The sequence below is a fragment of the Ostrinia furnacalis genome, unplaced genomic scaffold (genome assembly GCF_004193835.3).
Source record: "Ostrinia furnacalis isolate ACB-3 unplaced genomic scaffold, ASM419383v2 OfSCF2377, whole genome shotgun sequence".
NCBI lineage: Eukaryota > Metazoa > Arthropoda > Insecta > Lepidoptera > Crambidae > Ostrinia > Ostrinia furnacalis.
The window spans coordinates 200,614-220,598 of record NW_021132616.1 but is presented as its reverse complement, the minus strand read 5'-3'; the positions used below and the strand labels follow the sequence as shown (position 1 = coordinate 220,598).

The window sequence follows — 19,985 nt, the reverse complement described above, 5'->3', positions numbered from 1 at the left end:
ATAGCGACAATATAGGCAGGCCCCTCTTTCCCACTGGGCACTTTGCGCACGTGCCCAGGGCCCCGCGATCGAGAAGGCCCCCGTCTGCTCAAAAGAACTTTTTCCAGATGATAAGGGCCACCCTTGTCCAGGTGCCCAGGGCCCCTAGTAGGTTAAAGACGGCCCTGAATATAGGGTAGGTAATTCCCATAGACCTAGAATAGAAATTCGTGAAGGAAAGTCTTTTAGCACAGTCACAGTAAAGTGAAAAGTCTGATAATATTTAATTTAATATTCCAACATAAATAAAATATTTGCCGATGGTAGGCTAATCGCGAAACTATGTCGCTTTTTGGAGATAGTACAAATATTTGCATACTTTATACTTACTTTGTACGGACTCACGGAGCCCTAGATGCGTGAATCAGACTCACACTTGACCGGTTTTTATGTTCTACTGCAGCACAATTACATCAGATGTAAAAACCAATCATTTCTTTACAGGGCTACAAGATTTACTACACAACAGACCCGTCGCAACCTCTACCGTCATGGCAGTCGCAAATGGTAAGTGTACGTCTAGGTTCCAGTAAGTTTTACTTAACTTCACCATAAGTGAATTCAATCACCACGCGGTAATTCTAAACAAACCCCTAACCTATAAAGGTCGATATTGCATGTCACCAACAAACAACTTTTACATCTAAAGCTATAAACTTAAAGTTCCTTTTATGTATACTATAAGCCAGTATTTCCCACAGATGGACAACAGCCACTTGACCACCATAAGCGAGCTGACTCCCCACACAGTGTACACGATTAGGGTCCAAGCGTTCACCTCAGTCGGTCCCGGACCCATATCTGCGCCGGTACAAGTCAAAACGCAGCAGGGTAAGTTTCTGACAAGTTTTATTTTAATTACATAAAAAATTACTCATAAAACTCATTTCTTTTTGCAAATAAGCTTTTAAAAAGCACTTTTACACGTCCCAGTATTAACCCTACCACTGCTTCGGGACTATAAATAGGAAAGTGCTGAGAATGCTTATAAAAGCTCTGATTGGTGGTGTACCTATATTACGTAACGTGTAAAAAGGATGCCTATGTGTGTAGAACTCAAAACTATTTTATGTAAAGTTTTGTTTAGTGTCAAAAGTTGGGCGCAAAGAGTATTGTTAAATTCAAATATGATTTTCACGCGCTGCGAATACGGGAAAGTATGCAGAACATTTATTACCTATGTAAATAAAATACGTATTGTATAAAAACAAACGAAAATTATAATATTCCTTTTTAGTATTCTCACTTACATTCTCATCAAAATATTTACAAGATTTTGAATAAACAATATTGTGAATTACTTTACTTAATATAATAAAACTTGTAAAGTAACTAACTCGACCTTATCGTCGATGTTAAGAAGCTCAAAAGTTAACGAATAGCTTCAAGACAATAGTGAATTTTATTAGACGTTTAATAAGAAAATAAAAGCCCTGACATTTCAGACAAAAGGTCTCATTATTAAATAAACTTATGTTACATAAAATTAAATAAAATAAAATGTCCGAAGAAATTGCTTACATTCAAAAATATTAACAACTAGCAGCCGCCCGCGACTTCGTACGCGTTGATCCCGTTATCTATACCCTCTTAGGGGTTGAATTATGCAAAATCCGGTCTTAGTAAGCACCTACGTTCTAAAAGGAACCCCCTTGTAAAATTTGAGACTTCTAGCACTTGTAGTTTCTAAGATTTCGTGATGAGTGAGTGAGTCAGTCAGTGACCTTTGGCTTCTAAAGTTAAAGATTCCTTTAACGAATCCTTCTTAACTAAGTCTTATCCCAAACAGGTGTCCCCTCCCAACCCTCAAACCTAGTGGCAGTAGAAGCTGGTGAAACGTCAGTCACCCTCTCCTGGAGGAGACCAGTGCATGCGGGCGACAACATAGTCTCGTATGAACTGTACTGGAACGACACGTATGCCAAGGAGAACCATAGGAAGTGAGTATACGGTGGTATTGTAAGATGGTTGTTATTTAAGATTTCAATTTTCTGTATTGTACCTATCTAATGTGTGTCACACAAAATATCTCGTATGTACAGTCACGGAATGAAAAGGTTCGTCAGTTTTCAAATTGATTCCTTCAACGAATCGCGAGCACATATTACCTTTTGAAACTATGTTACAGAATAATCTCGAGTTAGAGAAAATAATCTTTAACTGTTCGTCAGTAAAGTTCAAAATTATTCAGATCAATGTTGTTTGACGATTTATCTTGTCAAGAAGGTTATTATGATTGATAAACTAAAACCTTCTTGTTGGTTCAATCTGCCATTATAATTTCAAAAACTATTGTCAATTGGTCAATGTNATTTCCTTAAAAAAATCTTTCAAGGAAAATCGGGGTCCAAGGTTATAAATGGCCCGCACTGCTCTCTTCTGCAGAACAAACACAGTTTCAATGTCCGCGGCTGAGACCCACAACAATATGCCGTATGACATTATACTATGAAAATAGCTAAAATATACTAGCCTTGCCGTTTCAATGTCAGGTAATTGCCTTATCTTTCTCACTGCAAAAGCAGCCGAACTGAGCCTTTTTGACAAAGTTTCAATATGAGGACCCCATTGAAGTTTAGCATCTAAAGTGATTCCCAGGAACGTTGTGGAATTTATGCTATTTAATTGTTCATTCTTCACCATTAATTGCGTGGAAACCTGCCTCACATTAGGTAAGGTAAATTTAATGCACTTAGTTTTGTTTGCATTTAACAATAAGTTGTTAACAGTGAACCAATGTAGAACCTGTGAGAGTGTGTTATTAATATCGTCAAAATTTACTTTACCTCTAGCAGGAAACTCAACTCTCAAAACAGTATACCAAGTAGGCGTAACTAAATTAAAATTCATACATTCAATAACTCCATTCGTTCTATAGGCGGATACCAATCACGGAGACGTACACGCTAAACGGACTGTATCCCAACACGTTGTACTACATCTGGCTCGCGGCCCGTTCACAGCGAGGGGAAGGCGCCACCACCCCGCCTATAGCGGTGCGGACGAAGCAATACGGTATGATGGTCACAGTGAGCAAGGGCGGGGCCGAGCCGTCGCGTGCGCAGCTTTCAATTTCAGACCGTTTGGGAATACATTCAAGGGATATATTGGCTCGTGGTCCTCGGGATGACGTCACGGGATATGCTCGTGGTCATCGTAACAGTATTAATTCTGGTGTCATATCGTGCCATACCATCACTCATTGGTTGTATCATGGGGGTGCTTTAATGGGCGCGCATGTTCTACAACTTATTGTAGATTGGATCGGTAAAGGACTTCGGATTCTACAAGGGGACTAGGTTAGTCTTCTTTTATTGATGGAAACTAAAAATATTGTAGATACATTGTTTTGTTTTTACAAACGTGTATTGTTTTGTTTGTTGTTGGAAAGATGATATTGGAATTTAGATTGAATACGCGTATTATGTTTTTCCTGTAAATATATTTTAGAAATAACTGAATCATGAACTAAGCGTTAGTACGACAGTTCATTACGTATGTTGTTTCTGTATAAAATATTGTTTCGCTCCGAAAGCCAGCCAGTTAGGATATACTGGAATAATAGAGCGTTCACTGCTTCTCCATTATTTATATCACTAAAGTTTGTGTGCTGTCTTGTCCACGGACCAAAATAGCCCTTTCAAATATTCATTCCCTGTAGATTCTAGATTTTGCTCAACGTTTTCTGTCTAGTGCATTTTGCACGAGGTCTTTTATTAAATTTTAAGCTGGCATTAGCGACGGCTCGTCCCCAATCGATGTTTGAAGTAAATGTGTGAGAGTGTACCTTTATTGGTCTCCAGGTAATTCGTAATGTAATATTTCACATAAGAGCACCTGCCCGGCACGCTGCCAGTATAACAGCACAAAGCACCAAGTTTTATATATCACGATATGTGTTTGTAACGTAAATTGTCGAACCGGTAGAGTGCGCGCGAGGACCACGCGAGCGACGAGGGACCGACCGCGCACTGTACCTTAGTAGTAGCTTTATGTTGTTTGTAGGTTTTATCCGGGGCTGACGCCTCACATGTCCTTTTTATTTCCTTTTTACAAACGTTGGCGACACCGCGATTCCTATGCCTTTCATCATCATGACATAGTATCAGCAAATCGTCAAAATAGAGCAATTATGGTGAAGAGGTTCGATCATCAGTGTCGCCAGCCAGCACATAATCATCACAATTTTCTTCCAACAGGAGAAAGTGTGAGGGATGAGACTTAGAGATGTATGGGCGAGCGGATCCTACATAACACAGACACTGCATGCTTATTATTTGGCGACTCAAACATCGCCTTTATTATTTTCTGAGCACTTAATCGCATTCAGTGATTGCATCGGTGAGGGTAACGACGCGCGGCGTCATTTGAGTTGCAGGTCCGTTGCGGATCTGTTCGTATGTTTATTTTGAGGCTTGTTTAGTTCCTGGAGCGCCGCCGATGAATGTGACGGCCGTGGCGATTTCCCCGACGGCGATTCGGGTGTCGTGGCAGCCGCCGCCTGCGGAGCGGGCGAACGGGCGGATCGCGTATTACAAGCTGCTTTGCGTGGAGTCTGGAAGAGGGGATTCTGAGGCGAATGTGGTGAAACTGAACCAGACGTCGTTTGTGCTGGACGAGCTCCGGCGCTGGACGGAGTACCGCATTTGGGTGCTCGCGGGCACGAGTGTGGGCGACGGCCCGGCCTCGTACCCCGTCACCATCCGCACGCACGAAGATGGTACGTGTCACAACCCATTGAACGTTTAACCAACTGTTATCGGATAACGGAATTCAATTTTATGATCGCGAACAACCTTTGAATATGCGCGGATTTATCGCGGGCCTCGATTGCCTCGATTGTATCGCCCGTTTTATTGTTCTCTGTATTTTAATCGACAGTTTTCCTTTTTGAACGTTAGTTTTAATTACTTGGTTGCCACGAAAACAGATCATAAAGTTGCTGATTCCTAGCCAAAGAAATTATTGCAAATTAATACTAATTTCAAGATTCAGATAGCTTCCAAATTAACGAATTTCTTTGGCAGTGCAATCTCAGAAGAGGTCCGTATCTCCCATATCAATAAATAAAAAAGCTTTTACAAATACTTCACTAATAAATCGTCACATTATTTTACGATAAATAATGGAGAAAATCTCATCTGACATTGCATCCTTTAAATTTAATCATAACAATAACTACTTAAAATATTAATACATAACAAAATTAAAAATACTCATTACTTTGCATTTGGGTCCTGGAATGGTAAATACAATGGTATAAAATTATTAAAATCATTCGTATTGTTTGCTTATGAAATACGCTCAGAGCTTTTAAAAATTTAACGACAAAATCGCGACGCACTCGTACGAATGATTTTATAATAACGATTGAGTTTCAGCCGGAATGGAAATGCTCGTAACTTTGGTGATTGGGACATTTACAATACGAGATTCGATTCCGACTGAGCCAATCTTGTTGACTGTCAATTTTCACTTGTGTACTTACATGGTGGAGGTTATTAAATTGTTATACTATGGCGAAACCGTATAAATCACGATATTTCAACACATAAGCGCTAATTACTACCACGATACTAATGTCATTTTTTCTTTTGTTCCCTTTTTGTGAGCATATAGCAGGATTCTAATCAAGGAGGTTAATTCTCGTAACAAAGTTTTACTATGCTTGCCGATAAATATCCATGTATACTATTGTCATGTCACCGATGGTCATTTATCTCACTGCCGCTCACGAGCGACATAGAGTTGATATTTCCACTCACTGTCACATGTAATGATTTCTTTGAAGACCGTCAACGGTCACCGCTAAAATGGCACTCACTGAAATGCAAATCTTATACTGCACCTGATATAGTGTCGACGGCACCTGTTGTATATTGATTTTGGCGCACAGTTGTTGAGTATTTAGCGATGGACACAATTTTGCATGCTTTCTTTACCGACACAGCACCGTTTTCGTTCAGTTAATTTCACTGGGCACCAGTTAGGTTCACATCCCGCTGTGCGCAGTCAACTGTTCTTGTTTGAATGTTATTATGAGCGGTTGATTTGCGTATAGCGGCGATTGCACTTTTAGGAAGCACTCCGCACAACTAGCGACGACACGAGGTGAGAGAGCGAGGGCGTCACGTTGCTATAGCCGTTCGGGCTGCTCACTCATGAGCCACCAAAGTCTTTGAGACCCTGTTGCAACGTGTGGCTCATGCGCGGGCGCTCACTCGGCTCGGCGGCTCTGCTCGACACGCACCACGGCCCGAGCGCCGCATTTGAATACCAATACCGTCCCCACACCCACACGCGCGCATGCTACTATACTACTCACAACTACTTCTCTACTCACTGTACTATCTGACTACTCTATTAGCGGGAAGGCTGTCGAAGCGAACGCCCGAGGATCCAACAAAATTTCAAACCTAACCCAATTGGTCCAACCCGGATCCCACGAACGGCATCCGCGACTTCGCCTGTTACCCCGACTGCTCAGCTCGGACTCTAGTCTACGCGCTACCTCTGTCTATCTCTATCTCTCTATCTATCTCACTTGCTCTATGCTACAACTTCTTGCCAGTAGCGATTTCTCTTCTCGCCTTTCTTCTTTCTTCTGTAACTCTATCAGACTTTCGTCGTGCATGCACACTAGATATTGTGACATATACAGAATACTGGTATGGCTAACGTTCGCTATTGCCGTTACCCACGGGCGGGACTCAAAGAACGCTGCGAGATAATTCCGGCACCGATCACTCCTGTTAAGTACATCGCCGGTTTCATACTGAACAGTTTCTTAGAAGACGACAGCGAAGGAACAATGACACTCTGACACTGTCACAAACATCACTGAAGACAACACAAGGTACGAGTTTCACACACATTGGACCGATGTTGGCGCACATTGACAAGACAAGACGCACACAAATGAACACAGAGCGCCGTCGCTATAATCAATACATGTGCGTGTGAGTGACTCAGCGCCGGGGACTAAGAAAATAATGCGCGGCGCCTCTCTCTGTTCACAGTCTCGAAACGTTTCATTTTAGAAAATGTTTCCCCGTATAATTCGAAAGCACGTAGAATGCTCGTGACAGCGAAATTCTCTCACATTACATCGTCCCATTCGAGAAATAAAGTTCCCATTTTGCCCGCGCATTCTGTGAACAGAAAAAGGCAATGCGCGAACGTAGACCGACGCCGGCGTCCCAAGCGGCTTAACCCGAATGCGCCTCCTAAAGAGCTCAAAATACACGAGGAAGTAAAATAAGAGTACCTACCCCCATTTGCCGACAAGCGTTCTACTCGTAATCTCTCACTTAGTAGTTCCGTTCGCCCTGCAATGTTCGCACAATTTGTCTTAAATGTATTTGAATGCGTTTTTCTCTTTTTTCTCTCGTCACTTTGTATGGGCCGCTGGTAACCCGTACAGCCGTAAGGAGTGAGTACAAATTACTATAGAGCTTGTTTTGATGTGCGTTTGTGCTTGTGCCTAAGCTTATTGTAGTGACTCTTCCTAGTAATAACCTGACGATTGAAACAAACTGCAAGGTACTCTTGTGCGAGCATGTTCTCGTCGCGAGACTTGGTGTGTGTCCCATCCTGCAACTTGAGTGTGGATTGATCCCAAGTCTTCCAAAGCATGATCCCTTGCAGTGTGATTAAATCATAGCAATAGAAATGCTGCTTTCTAATAACTTAGCAATTAACGTAATAGAATACTTAACTACTTACTAAATGTTTATTCTTTGTAAACGCTTGACGATTTTAGTTCTATACGATGTGGATTGGAAGGTAATGGATTTTAATTGGTTATGGTGATGTGAAAGAGCGTAAATGATATTGTCTCTGTGTGTGTTGGTATTCAAATGCCCGATCGAGATGCTGAGAGGCGCGTAGCGGCGCCTGCGACCGAGGTACCCTATCAGCACTGCCGACGGCGATACCGACCGCACTAAATACTTTTTTCAAGTTTTCATTCAAAATTCGCTTTAAAAAGCCTTTGACGCGGACGCTTAAACCCCAATAGGCCCTAAAGACGCTTTAGGTAGCATTTGGTTCTAGCACGCTCCCGTAGATGCTGATAGGGCATTTAGGTCGTGTGGAAAGCAGTTGCGGTGGAGATATCTCACATGATCTGTATGCTCACAGTGCCTGGCGAGCCCCAAGATGTGAAGGTCAACCCCATCAACTCCACGTCCATCCATGTGACGTGGAAACCCCCTCAGGAGAAAGAAAAGAACGGCATCATTAGAGGATACCATGTACACGTGCAAGAAGTAAGGGAAGAGGTGCGTATGGCAATGATAAATATTAGATTGATATTTGATATTTATTTATAGAAATTACTTTTCATACATAGTCAAGTAGGTTCAAAGATTAAGTATACTAAAATAATAAATAGACCTTGAAAACCTAAACTTTATAAGTACTGTTTCATTATTTTCATTTATACGTTTTAAAAAACATGGACATCATACTTTGATTAATTTGTTGTATATATTTAGTACATAAATATGGCGTCTCTAGGTGCTATTTTGCAACAATGAATTCAGTCTGATGTGCTGTCGACCTACATACTTACAAAATAAAACAATAACGCATCATTTCCCACTCAGGGCAAGGGCCTCCTAAACGACCCGATGCGATTCAACGTAATGGACGACACGACGCTCGAGCTTAACGTATCAGGCCTCCAGCCCGATACTCGGTACAACGTTCAGGTGGCCGCGCTCACGAGAAAGGGGGATGGGGACCGAAGTGCGCCGGTGTCCGTGAAGACGCCTGGCGGGGTGCCAAACAGGCCCACCGTGACCCTCAAGTAAGTCCATTAGTAATTCAAATACACGAATTATACAACCACCATAAAGGAAGCAAGATTTTATTACTCAAACGAAACGTTTGTTCTAGGGTTTTAGAGCGCGACCCGATTGTATCTATCGAATTGGAATGGGCGAGGCCGACGCAAACCTACGGAGACTTGCTCGGGTACAGACTTAGATACGGGATAAAAGATCAACCGTTAGCGGAAGAAAACTTCGCAATCAAAGTCAGTTCGCATAGGATTAACGATTTAGAAAGAGGTGTACAGTACGAGTTCAGAATCGCCGGCAGAAATCACATTGGTATCGGCCAGGAAACCATCAAGTACTGGCTCACGCCCGAGGGAGCGCCGAAAGGTCCTCCATCTAACGTCACTTACCACTTCCAAACTCCTGACGTCATCAGTATCACGTGGGAACCGCCAATCAGAGCAGATAGAAGTGGTCAAATCAAGAAATATGACGTTCAGTTCTTCAAGAGAGGTGATCAATCGTCTCTTGTAGAAAAGACAACGGAAGGTACTAAAGTTGTGTTCACTGGGTTAGAAGAAGATGCTCATTATGTATTTAAAGTGAGAGCCTATACTGATCAAGGAGCTGGGCCTTACAGTAAAGATATGACGGCTCATACTGAACGGGACATCGGTAGAGCGCCTATGTCAGTTAAAGCCGTCGCGACGTCGGAATCAGGAGTCGAGGTTTGGTGGGAGACGTTCCGTACCAGAAAGAAGATTATCGGCTATGTCATATTTTACACAATGACACCGGTAGAAGATCTTGACGAATGGCAACAGAAAACTGTTCATGTAACGCACTCAGCTGATCTAGAGAACTTGGAAAAGTTTGCTGAGTATGCTATTGCAGTAGCTGCCAAAACGGCTGATGGACTTGGAAGGCTATCTGAAAAGGTTACAGTTAAAGTGAAACCCGAAGAAGTGCCTTTACATTTGAGGGCTCAAGATGTGTCCACTCATTCTATGACGCTCTCATGGTCTCCTCCACTACGCTTAAACCCCGTTAGCTATAAGATTTCGTATAACGCCATCAAAGAATTCGTTGACTCGCTCGGTATGACTCAAACGCAAGAAATCCCAAGGAAGGAAATCATTGTGAAGCATGATAGAACATCATTTTCAATCAATGATCTCTCTCCATTCACGACATACAACGTCAACGTAAGTGCCATACCTAATGACGATTCGTACAGGCCGCCAACTAAAATCACTGTGACAACACAAATGGCAGCTCCCAAACCGATGGTAAAACCAGACTTTTACGGTGTGGTCGAAAATGAAATACTCGTAATTCTACCTCAAGCCTCCGAAGAATATGGGCCTATATCACATTATTATCTAGTTGTAGTTCCAGACGATAAGGCTTACAATCACATGATGCCGGATCAGTTCCTAACCGACGATTTAATTAAAAATAATGTTAGAACAGACGATGAAAACGCTCCGTATATTGCTGCCAAATTCTTACAAAGAAACATTTTATACACTTTCCACCTCGGTAATGATGAAACGTATGAAGGTTTCCTCAATAGAAAATTAAACCTAAGTAAGAGATATCGTGTATTCGTGCGTGCTGTGGTAGACACCCCTCAGAAACACCTCTACACGTCAAGTCCATTTTCGGAATACTTATCACTAGATATGCGAGAAGCTCCACCCGGCGAGGAACCAAGCAGACCTGATCCAAATCTATCGAATCTAGATCCAGAAATCACCATCAAACAAAACAAGAAGGAAGCTGGTATGGTTTGGGTAATTGGGCCTATCATCGCCGCGCTGATGCTATCTCTCTGTCTAGTACTCGTTTTCATAATGAGAAGAAAGAGACAGCCTTGCAAAACTCCAGACCAGGCTGCCGTGACTCGGCCTCTCATGTCAGCTGATGTTGGCTTTGGAGCACCATCAGACCCTGTTGAAATGAGGAGACTTAATTTCCAAACTCCAGCCATGATTTCTCATCCGCCTATTTCCATATCGGAACTTGGAGAACATATCGAGAGATTAAAAGCCAACGATAATCACAAATTCTCTCAAGAGTATGAAAGTATCGAACCTGGACAACAGTTCACGTGGGATCATTCGAATATGGAAGTCAACAAACCCAAGAATCGATACGCTAATGTTATCGCCTACGACCACAGTCGTGTTATTCTCCAGCCTATCGATGGAATTCTTGGAAGTGACTACATCAATGCTAACTATTGTGATGGCTATCGTAAACATAATGCGTATGTCGCAACTCAGGGTCCTCTTCAGGAAACCTTTGCTGATTTCTGGCGTATGTGTTGGGAACTGCGAACAAACACAATCGTCATGATGACCAAATTGGAAGAAAGGACCAGAATCAAATGTGATCAATACTGGCCGAGCCGGGGTAGCGAGGCCTACGGCATGATGACGGTAACCATCGCAGAAGTTCAGGAACTAGCCACTTACTGTATAAGGACGTTCCAAATTTCGAAGACGGGTACTGCAGAACGTCGGGAGATCAAACAGCTGCAGTTCACCGCTTGGCCTGATCATGGAGTTCCCGATCATCCTGCGCCATTCTTACAGTTCTTGCGACGCGTTCGAGCTTTGAACCCACCTGATGCTGGACCATTAGTCGTCCACTGCTCTGCTGGTGTCGGCCGCACTGGATGCTTTATCGTCATCGATTCGATGCTCGAGAGAGCTCGACACGAACGCACTGTCGACATTTACGGCCACGTGACTTGTTTGCGAGCCCAACGCAACTACATGGTCCAAACCGAAGACCAATACATCTTCATCCACGACGCGTTACTCGAAGCTGTGGTGTGCGGGGATACTGAAGTCCCAGCACGCAACCTCCAATCGCACATTCAGAAGTTAATGCGTGTGGACCCTATGGAGAACATCACTGGAATGGAATTGGAGTTTAAGAAGCTCGCCAACATGAAAGCAGACTCTAGCCGATTCGTGTCCGCCAGTTTGCCTTGCAACAAGCACAAAAACCGCCTCGTGCACATCTTGCCATTCGAATCGAGTCGCGTTTGTCTGACGCCTCGCGACGGTTCCGACTACATCAACGCATCTTTTGTGGATGGTTATAGATATAGGGCGGCGTACATCGCCACTCAGGGTCCATTGCCCGACACAACTGATGATTTCTGGCGGATGCTATGGGAACACAACTCCACTATTATTGTGATGTTGACGAAGTTGAAGGAAATGGGAAGGGTAAGTGTATTTCTATTGAATCTGACAATGTTTTTTTTATAATTACCAAGGCTAATATAAAATTGTTTTGCAGGAGAAATGCCACCAGTACTGGCCATCGGACCGTTCTGTGCGCTACCAATGCTTTGTGGTTGACCCCATCGCTGAATACAACATGCCCCAGTACATCTTGAGGGAATTCAAGGTAAGTTTACATAACCTATCAACTTAGCGTTAATACCGACAGTATTTTTTTGTTTTTGTATAAAATAGAGTCTATGTATAACTAATATCACAGAATAATAATAAGTACTACGTACAGAAGGTTAACTTCGGGAAGGTATTTAAAAAATGTATGCTCAATGTCATTAACAATATGGTGTAATTTAGCTTGTCTCAAGAGTCAAGCACCATTTTGTTGACAAACGTCAGTGATCGGTACTGCGCCGAAGCCATATAGTCCAGTCATTATAGTAAGTTCACCTCGGGATTCGAGATACCCAGCTGTAAGTCTGTAAATACGTGTATATTGACACCCTAAAAGTTGTCTCAAAACCTACATATGGTAGGGTGTAAGCAACTATTAAATTTCAAGGTCAACGGTCACAAAAATCGTTTTTTTGCGCTTTTTTTAGAAATATCTCATTTCCTATGGGTTTTTTGCTATTTGTATTTATTATCAACTAGCTGACCCGGCGAACTTCGTACCGCCTTAGCGTAGAGATTTTCTTAATATTTTTTTCCGTAAGAACCATCCTTGGACTTCCACAAACATTTAAAAAAAAGAATTATCGAAATCGGTTCAGCCGTTCACACGTGATGCCGTGACAACGCGAAACGGGTTTCATTTTTATATATATAGATATTGTAGAATACTAAATTCTCTACAAATTTTGTTTAAAAAATTTTTTATACGGTGAACCGTTTTCGAGATAGAGGGCGGAGAGCGCGCGGTCACTGCATCACTTCAGGTCAACATAAGCGGTTTAGATTTTTCATACAAAAGGATTTTCCCGCTAATTGCCGTGGGAATTTCGGGAATTCCTTGTTGTTTACTTTTACTAAGGTACCTACATGCCAAATTTCAAGCGTCTAACTTCCGTTAAGCGTTTAGATTTTTCATACAAAAGGATTTTCCCGCTAATTCCTGTTCCCGTGGGAATTCCTAAGTATACTATAACCTGCCCAGGAGTATGAAGAAAATTGTACCAAGTTTCGTTAAAATCCGTCAAGTACTTTTTGTTTCTATAAGGAACATACAGACGGACAGACAAACAGACAAAAATTTTACTGATTGCATTTTTGGCATCAGTATCGATCACTAATCACCCCCTGATAGTTATTTTGAAAATATATTTCATGTACAGAATTGACCTCTACAGATTTATTATAAGTACTAGCGGCCGCCCTCTATCTCGAAAACGGTTCACCGTATAAAAAAATTTTTTGAACAAAATTTGTAGAGAATTTTGTATTCTACAATATTGAATAATAAATACAAATAGCAAAAAACCCATAGGAAATGAGATATTTCCAAAAAAAACGATTTTTGTGACCTTTGACCTTAAAATTTAATAGTTGCTTACACCCTACCATATGTAGGTTTTGAGACAACTTTTAGGGTGTCAATATACAAGTATTTACAGACTTACAGCTGGGTATCTCGAATTCCGATATTCTTACCTAATTTAAGCTTAAATGACTGGACTAATAGGGCTGACTTCGGTAAAATGATGTGTGATGTGAGGTGCCAAACTGCAGAAAATGGCGCAGGAAATACATGATTAAGCATGAATTATCATGAATAATATTAACCACTTATTTACCTCTCAGTGTCTTCAGGCAACTTAAAAAAGTACATTCTGTGTTTTATTATTATTTAGGCAGTTAAATACTGCACAGTATTTAGTACACCATTTTCTTTATTTTTTTCCATCATACACAAGAATACGCGTGCGTGAGTCAATGCTCGCTCGTATGTGAGGCCTTGTCGAATAGTAATCCTGTAGGGTGGCATCGTGCTTGTTTTGTTTTCGATGTAAACTCGCGGAGATGAACAGGCCTGCTAATATGTCAATTTCTTTGCAATCAGGTAACAGACGCGCGCGATGGGGCGTCCAGAACGGTCCGCCAGTTCCAATTCACGGACTGGCCGGAGCAAGGAGTGCCCAAGAACAGCGAAGGCTTCATCGACTTCCTGGGACAGGTCCACAAGACCAAGGAGCAGTTTGGACAGGACGGACCCATTACAGTGCATTGCAGGTAAGATATTATTTAGGGTTATTGTTATTTTAGGTGTTCCCAAGACGCTACATGAAAACCTTCCACGGCAAAAAGGATCTAGAAAATTGTTTCTTTATTTTAATTTGTGGAAATGCTTGAAATTTTATTCTGACTAAACTAAAATCACGAGTAATATGTCTCGCAATCGCCTGCCTACAGGAGACAATAATTAAAGCAAGGAGAGCTAAGGCGCTGAAATACGTTAAAGGTGTAAAGTTATTAGGGAAACCTACAAGCCTTCAAAGGTGCATTTTTACCCAATTAGTAGGTTAAGTTATACTAATAATGATGGATCACGCAGGAGAAACCTTTTCACCTGCGGTTCAATGGCTTTATTCTCTTTGTTTAAGAAAAGATTAGGAAAAGTTGGGCCATTGCACTTAGAAGAATATAATGAGTCGGATATCTTCAAACCTTCTGTTCTATAGGATATATCGGTCAATCTATATAAATAAAAATGAATTGCTGTTCGTTAGTCTGATTAAAACTCGAGAACGGCTGGGCCGATTGAGCTGATTTTGGCTTTAAAATGTTTGTCGTAGTCCAGGGTAGGTCTAAACGGTGAGCAAATAAGGAAAATTTGCGATGGCTTATTTATTGCCTTTAAGGCGGAACAGAGTTCGCCGGGTCAGCTAGTATTAAGTCAATGTATTCCTTGCAGCGCGGGCGTGGGCCGCACTGGGGTATTCATCACACTATCGACGGTTCTGGAGCGCATGCAGTACGAAGGCGTTGTCGACGTGTTCCAGACAGTGCGCACTCTTCGCACGCAGCGCCCAGCCATGGTACAGACAGAGGTAACTATATTTACACTGTTCCATTTTGATTTTGCTGACTCTTCTTCCCAAGTAGGACTCAGGCTATGACAGTGTAACCACATATTTGCTTAAGTTCTTTTGACCTTACTGTTTTTAGAAGGGTTAAACCAAGAAAGATGTCAAGTAGTCTCAGTAAATTCTTAGGTAAACCAGGGTAAAATGGAGCGACACGTGTTCAACAATACATCCACTCCCTCGCATAAACTAGCACCATGTTCGAGGCCTTATTTTGCATTCACATAAAGCATCGCAAAATATGGCACAGTCTATACTGTGCGAAACACCATTGCAGCGTAACGCATTCTGTTAATAGACATGTTGACACCACCAATCAATTGACGTACTTTTTAAAACTGTCAAAACGAAACTCTCCCATAGATTTTGTATGGCACTACAAGCAAGTGACGTCACTATTTTGTCAACTCAATTATACTACTTTTTTCAATTACATTGCGACCAAAAATCGTAATTTACAGGTAATTAAAAATTAATTAAGTTTTTAAGACCAGAATGATGTGTCTTTTTAGAAAAGTTGTGATTTCGAATTATTGGAGAATGGTGTCAAATTGTCCATTGTGTACATTTCGTCCCTTTGTGTCTCCGAGACTTTATAATACCTATCATTTACAATGTTTCTTTTCAAATTAATGTACCTAACTTAGTGTTACGTTACTTACACACCACCATTCCCTAGGATCAGTACGAGTTTTGCTACCGAGCCGCCCTGGAATACCTGGGCTCGTTCGACCACTACGCCAACTGACGCTGAGACCGGCTCGTGTAAGCGCCACGCCACTCCTGCGATCGACAGCGCGGCTCTTTAGGTATGCTGTGGTGGTGTGACTGGGATTTTTGAGGTATTTAAAAGCAATAAATATAATAATCTGTTCCTAAAAGCTTAAAACAAATGACAAAAATGTTATACTTAAGATTACATTGATTTAAAAAATACAACTAAACACAAGAAAGTGAAGCTTAAAAAATAAAAGAAGGTCGTTCAACAGTTGGTCGGATTTTTTTTTTCATTTATTTTAAAAACTTCAAGCCCCGCGAGTCGAGGCATAATAATAGATAATAATATTATGTATAATCAATTGTTACGAAAAAACAGAAGGAATTTCACATATTTTGAAAACTCTTGGTCACAAAACCATAGCACCATTTTTAGGTTGGATATGAGTCCAGTATTATTATTGTGTTAAAATTAAGCATCATTGACGGCATCTCGAATAGAAAAACTAGTTTTAAGTTTATTTTTGTATACCATGTCATACGATGCAGAAGGAAGGAATGAGGCTATTATGAAAATATTTGTAAAAAAGAGCTGTGCTGCCGGTTGGTATTCGTAGATCGTGTACGTAAGACCAAACATTGAAATTCTAATGTTCATAGTATAGTACACCGCTATCACAGTAACTCAAGATCAGTCCCTTTTATGGTACTTAGAAATGTTATATCTACGTCACTTTTAGGGTGATTCTGCAAGGGAATCGTTTTGAGTTACTGATCCCCAATGTTGATGTCCCGCGCTTGACCGTAGTGTGTTGACTGACGTACTCTGTTCTTCATATCGTATACCTACAAGGCTAAACATGTATGAGTGCCTAGGAACGCTACTTATGATGTAAATTTACGAATGTGACCACTAATAAAATCATGATTGTGAGTCGGAAGGGTAATAACTTTAATTAATTATTATCCTATACTTATGATAGACCTTACGCTGTTCGTGCTATTTTTGTCTCTAAATTGGAACAGTTAAGTCCATAAACAGTTAAAGTATACCTAGATGCATTTAAAATATTACGACAGAGTTTCGAACTATATGATATCAGTGTAATGTTACGCATTGATAGTATAATTTGCTAATAAAAAATAATATTATAGGATGAAACAGTGCGCTTAGAGACTTAAATAAATACGCGGTATATTAACCAATTCTGGTCGTCACGTATATACAGACATATTATAAAATGTATAAATAGTTATTGCAGCTGTAATTAGAAGTTTATTTTTCATATCGGGTGTTAAAAATATGTTAAGTAGTGTAAATTGTGGTAACTCGTTTCATTATTGCAATATTATTAATAACTATTAGACGAATCGGCTGTGTCATGTGAAATTCTGTGTCAGTCCTGTGCGTAGTATATAACGTTATGTAAATAGCAATACAAGCCACGCAGTTTTTTTACCTTAACGTTACTTGCTATTGTTTCGCTTGCCCAGTGCGTGGCATTTTTTGATGCCACAAACATTATTAGTACCCCTGAATCGGGGTTACCTTGTTAGTTTCACGTTAGAGTTACTGTTGTTTTCTAGAACACTGCTTGCTTTAGGATGATCGTGATTTGATGACATATCTATTTTTAGGTAGAAAAAATATTTACGGTCGGTGTGGTTATTACGAAGGGAGACGAGGTAGGTACGAGTTAGCGGTCATCTAAATAATACGGCGAATAAAAATGATTGAGAATCACCCAATGGATTTCAAATGCGGTATATTAACTTAATGCCTGATTTCTTATATTCGCTTTTAATTGGCATTCTTACTGTTTATTTTAATTATTAAGGGCACTCTTGAAACATGGAAGTGACTATCGCGACTACTTATATCATATTAAGCTATCTTTAAGTGTAGTACGTTATTTAATCTTTTACAGTAATCCCCTTGCCTAGTACGTATAAGGTTTTTAGGTTTTTCACTCGTTTTATACAATATACCTACTACTTGTATCGATCTACCTACGTATAACTTAAATTTGAGCTTGTATGTAATTTAGGTAGTAAACAACAACGCGGTCTCCGAAAGTACATAATATGTAGAGACGCGCGACGATTTATAAAGTAACACATTTCTTTAAATTGAACTTTAAGAACGTCTTGATACGGTCGTAAGTCGAGCCGGGTCTACCGTTCATAACTGCCAATTGTTTCACTTAGATCTATTGAAGTAAAGTAAAATATAAATAACAATACAATACGTCACGTATGTAGAATAATGAGGATAATTGTTAAATTGAGGTTATAGTGAAAATTTAATACTCGTTGATGAATCATGTATTTAGCGAGGTAAAGAAGCATTTACAAAATTAGATGGAATGGGGAACTGCTTCTGTTTAATTTAGTTCAGACGAATGTGGGCTTAATTTGTTGGAGCTTTATTTTGAAACCATTCCTTGTTGCTTTATAATTACGTTAACTAATACTAGTTCATTTTTCTTCCATTTTGCCACCACAGAGTAAGCTCTACTGTATCCGTACGCACACCATCGATATCTTGTATATTTCTCATGCATATAGGCTAAGGTGTTGATTTTATTCAGCTTGTTTCCATTTGTATATTCCGCTGTAACATGTTAAATATTACTTTGTTTGCATGTTCATTATAGTGCTGTTAAGCCATGCCATTTGACAAAGGTGCTGTATATTCCGAAATAGTACAAAACTTTCTTTATACTTAAATCCAGTCATGACATCATTTGTGTACGTTTTGTTATTAATAATGTCATTCAATCGTTACGTTTTTACACGTAAAAGACTGATTTACTAATTTCTTTGTATTCGTTTTATTTTAATGGTTTTAATTCTTATTGATAATCCTGAATTGTAATTATACTAATTTGCGTATGTAATTCGTAGCCTGTATTTAGGTATGTATTGTAATTGCTTTAGAATTTTGAATTGTGAGGTTTATTCTCGTTTCGCGTTTTTTATTTGGGAATATTATGATAATGTCCCAAATAGAATTAGTGAAATGATAGTAAACTGTATGGATTTGTTGCATTTACCAAGTACAAAGTTGGAATTCGATGTGTCTATATCCATTCGCTTGAAAATCGCCATTCCGCGTTTGCGTCGCAAAAGGCTAAAACACCGATGGGTTTGTTTTATAAAAACGTTTTTTATCTTTTTCACGACAACATAAACTACAGTCTGCACAAATAAAAAATAACCGAAGTGTTCAATTCGATAGGAATTATCGAAGTAAATATAGATTGTATAGGTACATTAATCCATTAATTTACCAGGTTAAGCGAGTTATTGAAGTAACATAAATACATTAGTAAAGTTTATTTTTCCCTGATGATACATTTCATTAGCGTGCACTTTCTATTATTGCAGACTGTAGTTTACCATTCATGCAAATACACGACGATATACTTAGTTAATTAAATGGAAATTTAAATTGTAAATTATCAAAGATTAAAACAGATGTTAATAAAATTAAAGAAATGCGTTAAAAACCAATTAGCTTTAACCAATTAATTAGGCTTAAATTAACTAACTCACGGTGTGACATTAGCCTAAGTGGGCGTCGTGTACCCACGCCCTAGCTAAAACGTAATTATTTTAGTGCAATTATTAAGATGGCGGATGCTGACTTAAAATGGCGTCGCAATATGGCCGGCGGAAGTGTGAATGTAACCTTAGGAGTTCGTAGACGATTATTTTTTAAAATCCCGCGATGCGTCTCGGGACACAGTGGATTCGCAAATTATACATATGTATATGAAGAAATAAATTTATGTGAGACCATAGAGCTGGCGTATTATTTGTCTTTCTCCGTTTTCAGAAAGTATTCAAGTCATGTGCAGTTGGGCACATCAAGCCAAACTAAGTAGGTAGGCTTCAATAAGTTGTAAGTAGACTGACTACGGCTATCTAACATAGAAATTTTAAAAGTAAAAAATATATTCAACTTATACAATTTTAGTAATAAATAGTTTGTTTAACCCCACAAAATTGAAAATGTGTCTCGAATGATCTAACGCCCGTATTCACAAACATTACTATGAGGTCTCACAGTGCGCGTGGACGCACAGGGTGACACACGAACC

The 19,985-nt window shown here is 40.1% G+C and overlaps 1 protein-coding gene across 3 annotated transcripts in view; it reads left to right on the top strand.

The window, feature by feature from the left end:
* The window catches only part of LOC114355219 (tyrosine-protein phosphatase Lar), a 139,692-nt gene extending 120,007 nt beyond the window's left edge, over positions 1-19,685 (top strand). For 2 of the 3 annotated variants that reach the window (XM_028307929.1, XM_028307930.1), the window contains 12 exons: positions 484-546; positions 741-870; positions 1,829-1,979; positions 2,918-3,054; positions 4,463-4,759; positions 8,182-8,321; positions 8,649-8,851; positions 8,941-12,067; positions 12,141-12,251; positions 14,139-14,308; positions 14,991-15,126; positions 15,842-15,910. In XM_028307929.1, the coding sequence (XP_028163730.1) occupies positions 484-546; positions 741-870; positions 1,829-1,979; positions 2,918-3,054; positions 4,463-4,759; positions 8,182-8,321; positions 8,649-8,851; positions 8,941-12,067; positions 12,141-12,251; positions 14,139-14,308; positions 14,991-15,126; positions 15,842-15,910 (4,734 nt within the window). Of the gene's footprint in view, positions 1-483; positions 547-740; positions 871-1,828; positions 1,980-2,917; positions 3,055-4,462; positions 4,760-8,181; positions 8,322-8,648; positions 8,852-8,940; positions 12,068-12,140; positions 12,252-14,138; positions 14,309-14,990; positions 15,127-15,841 lie in introns of all 3 variants that reach the window. The other variant, XM_028307928.1, reaches the window with a different exon arrangement.
* Positions 19,686-19,985: the final 300 nt, after the last annotated feature.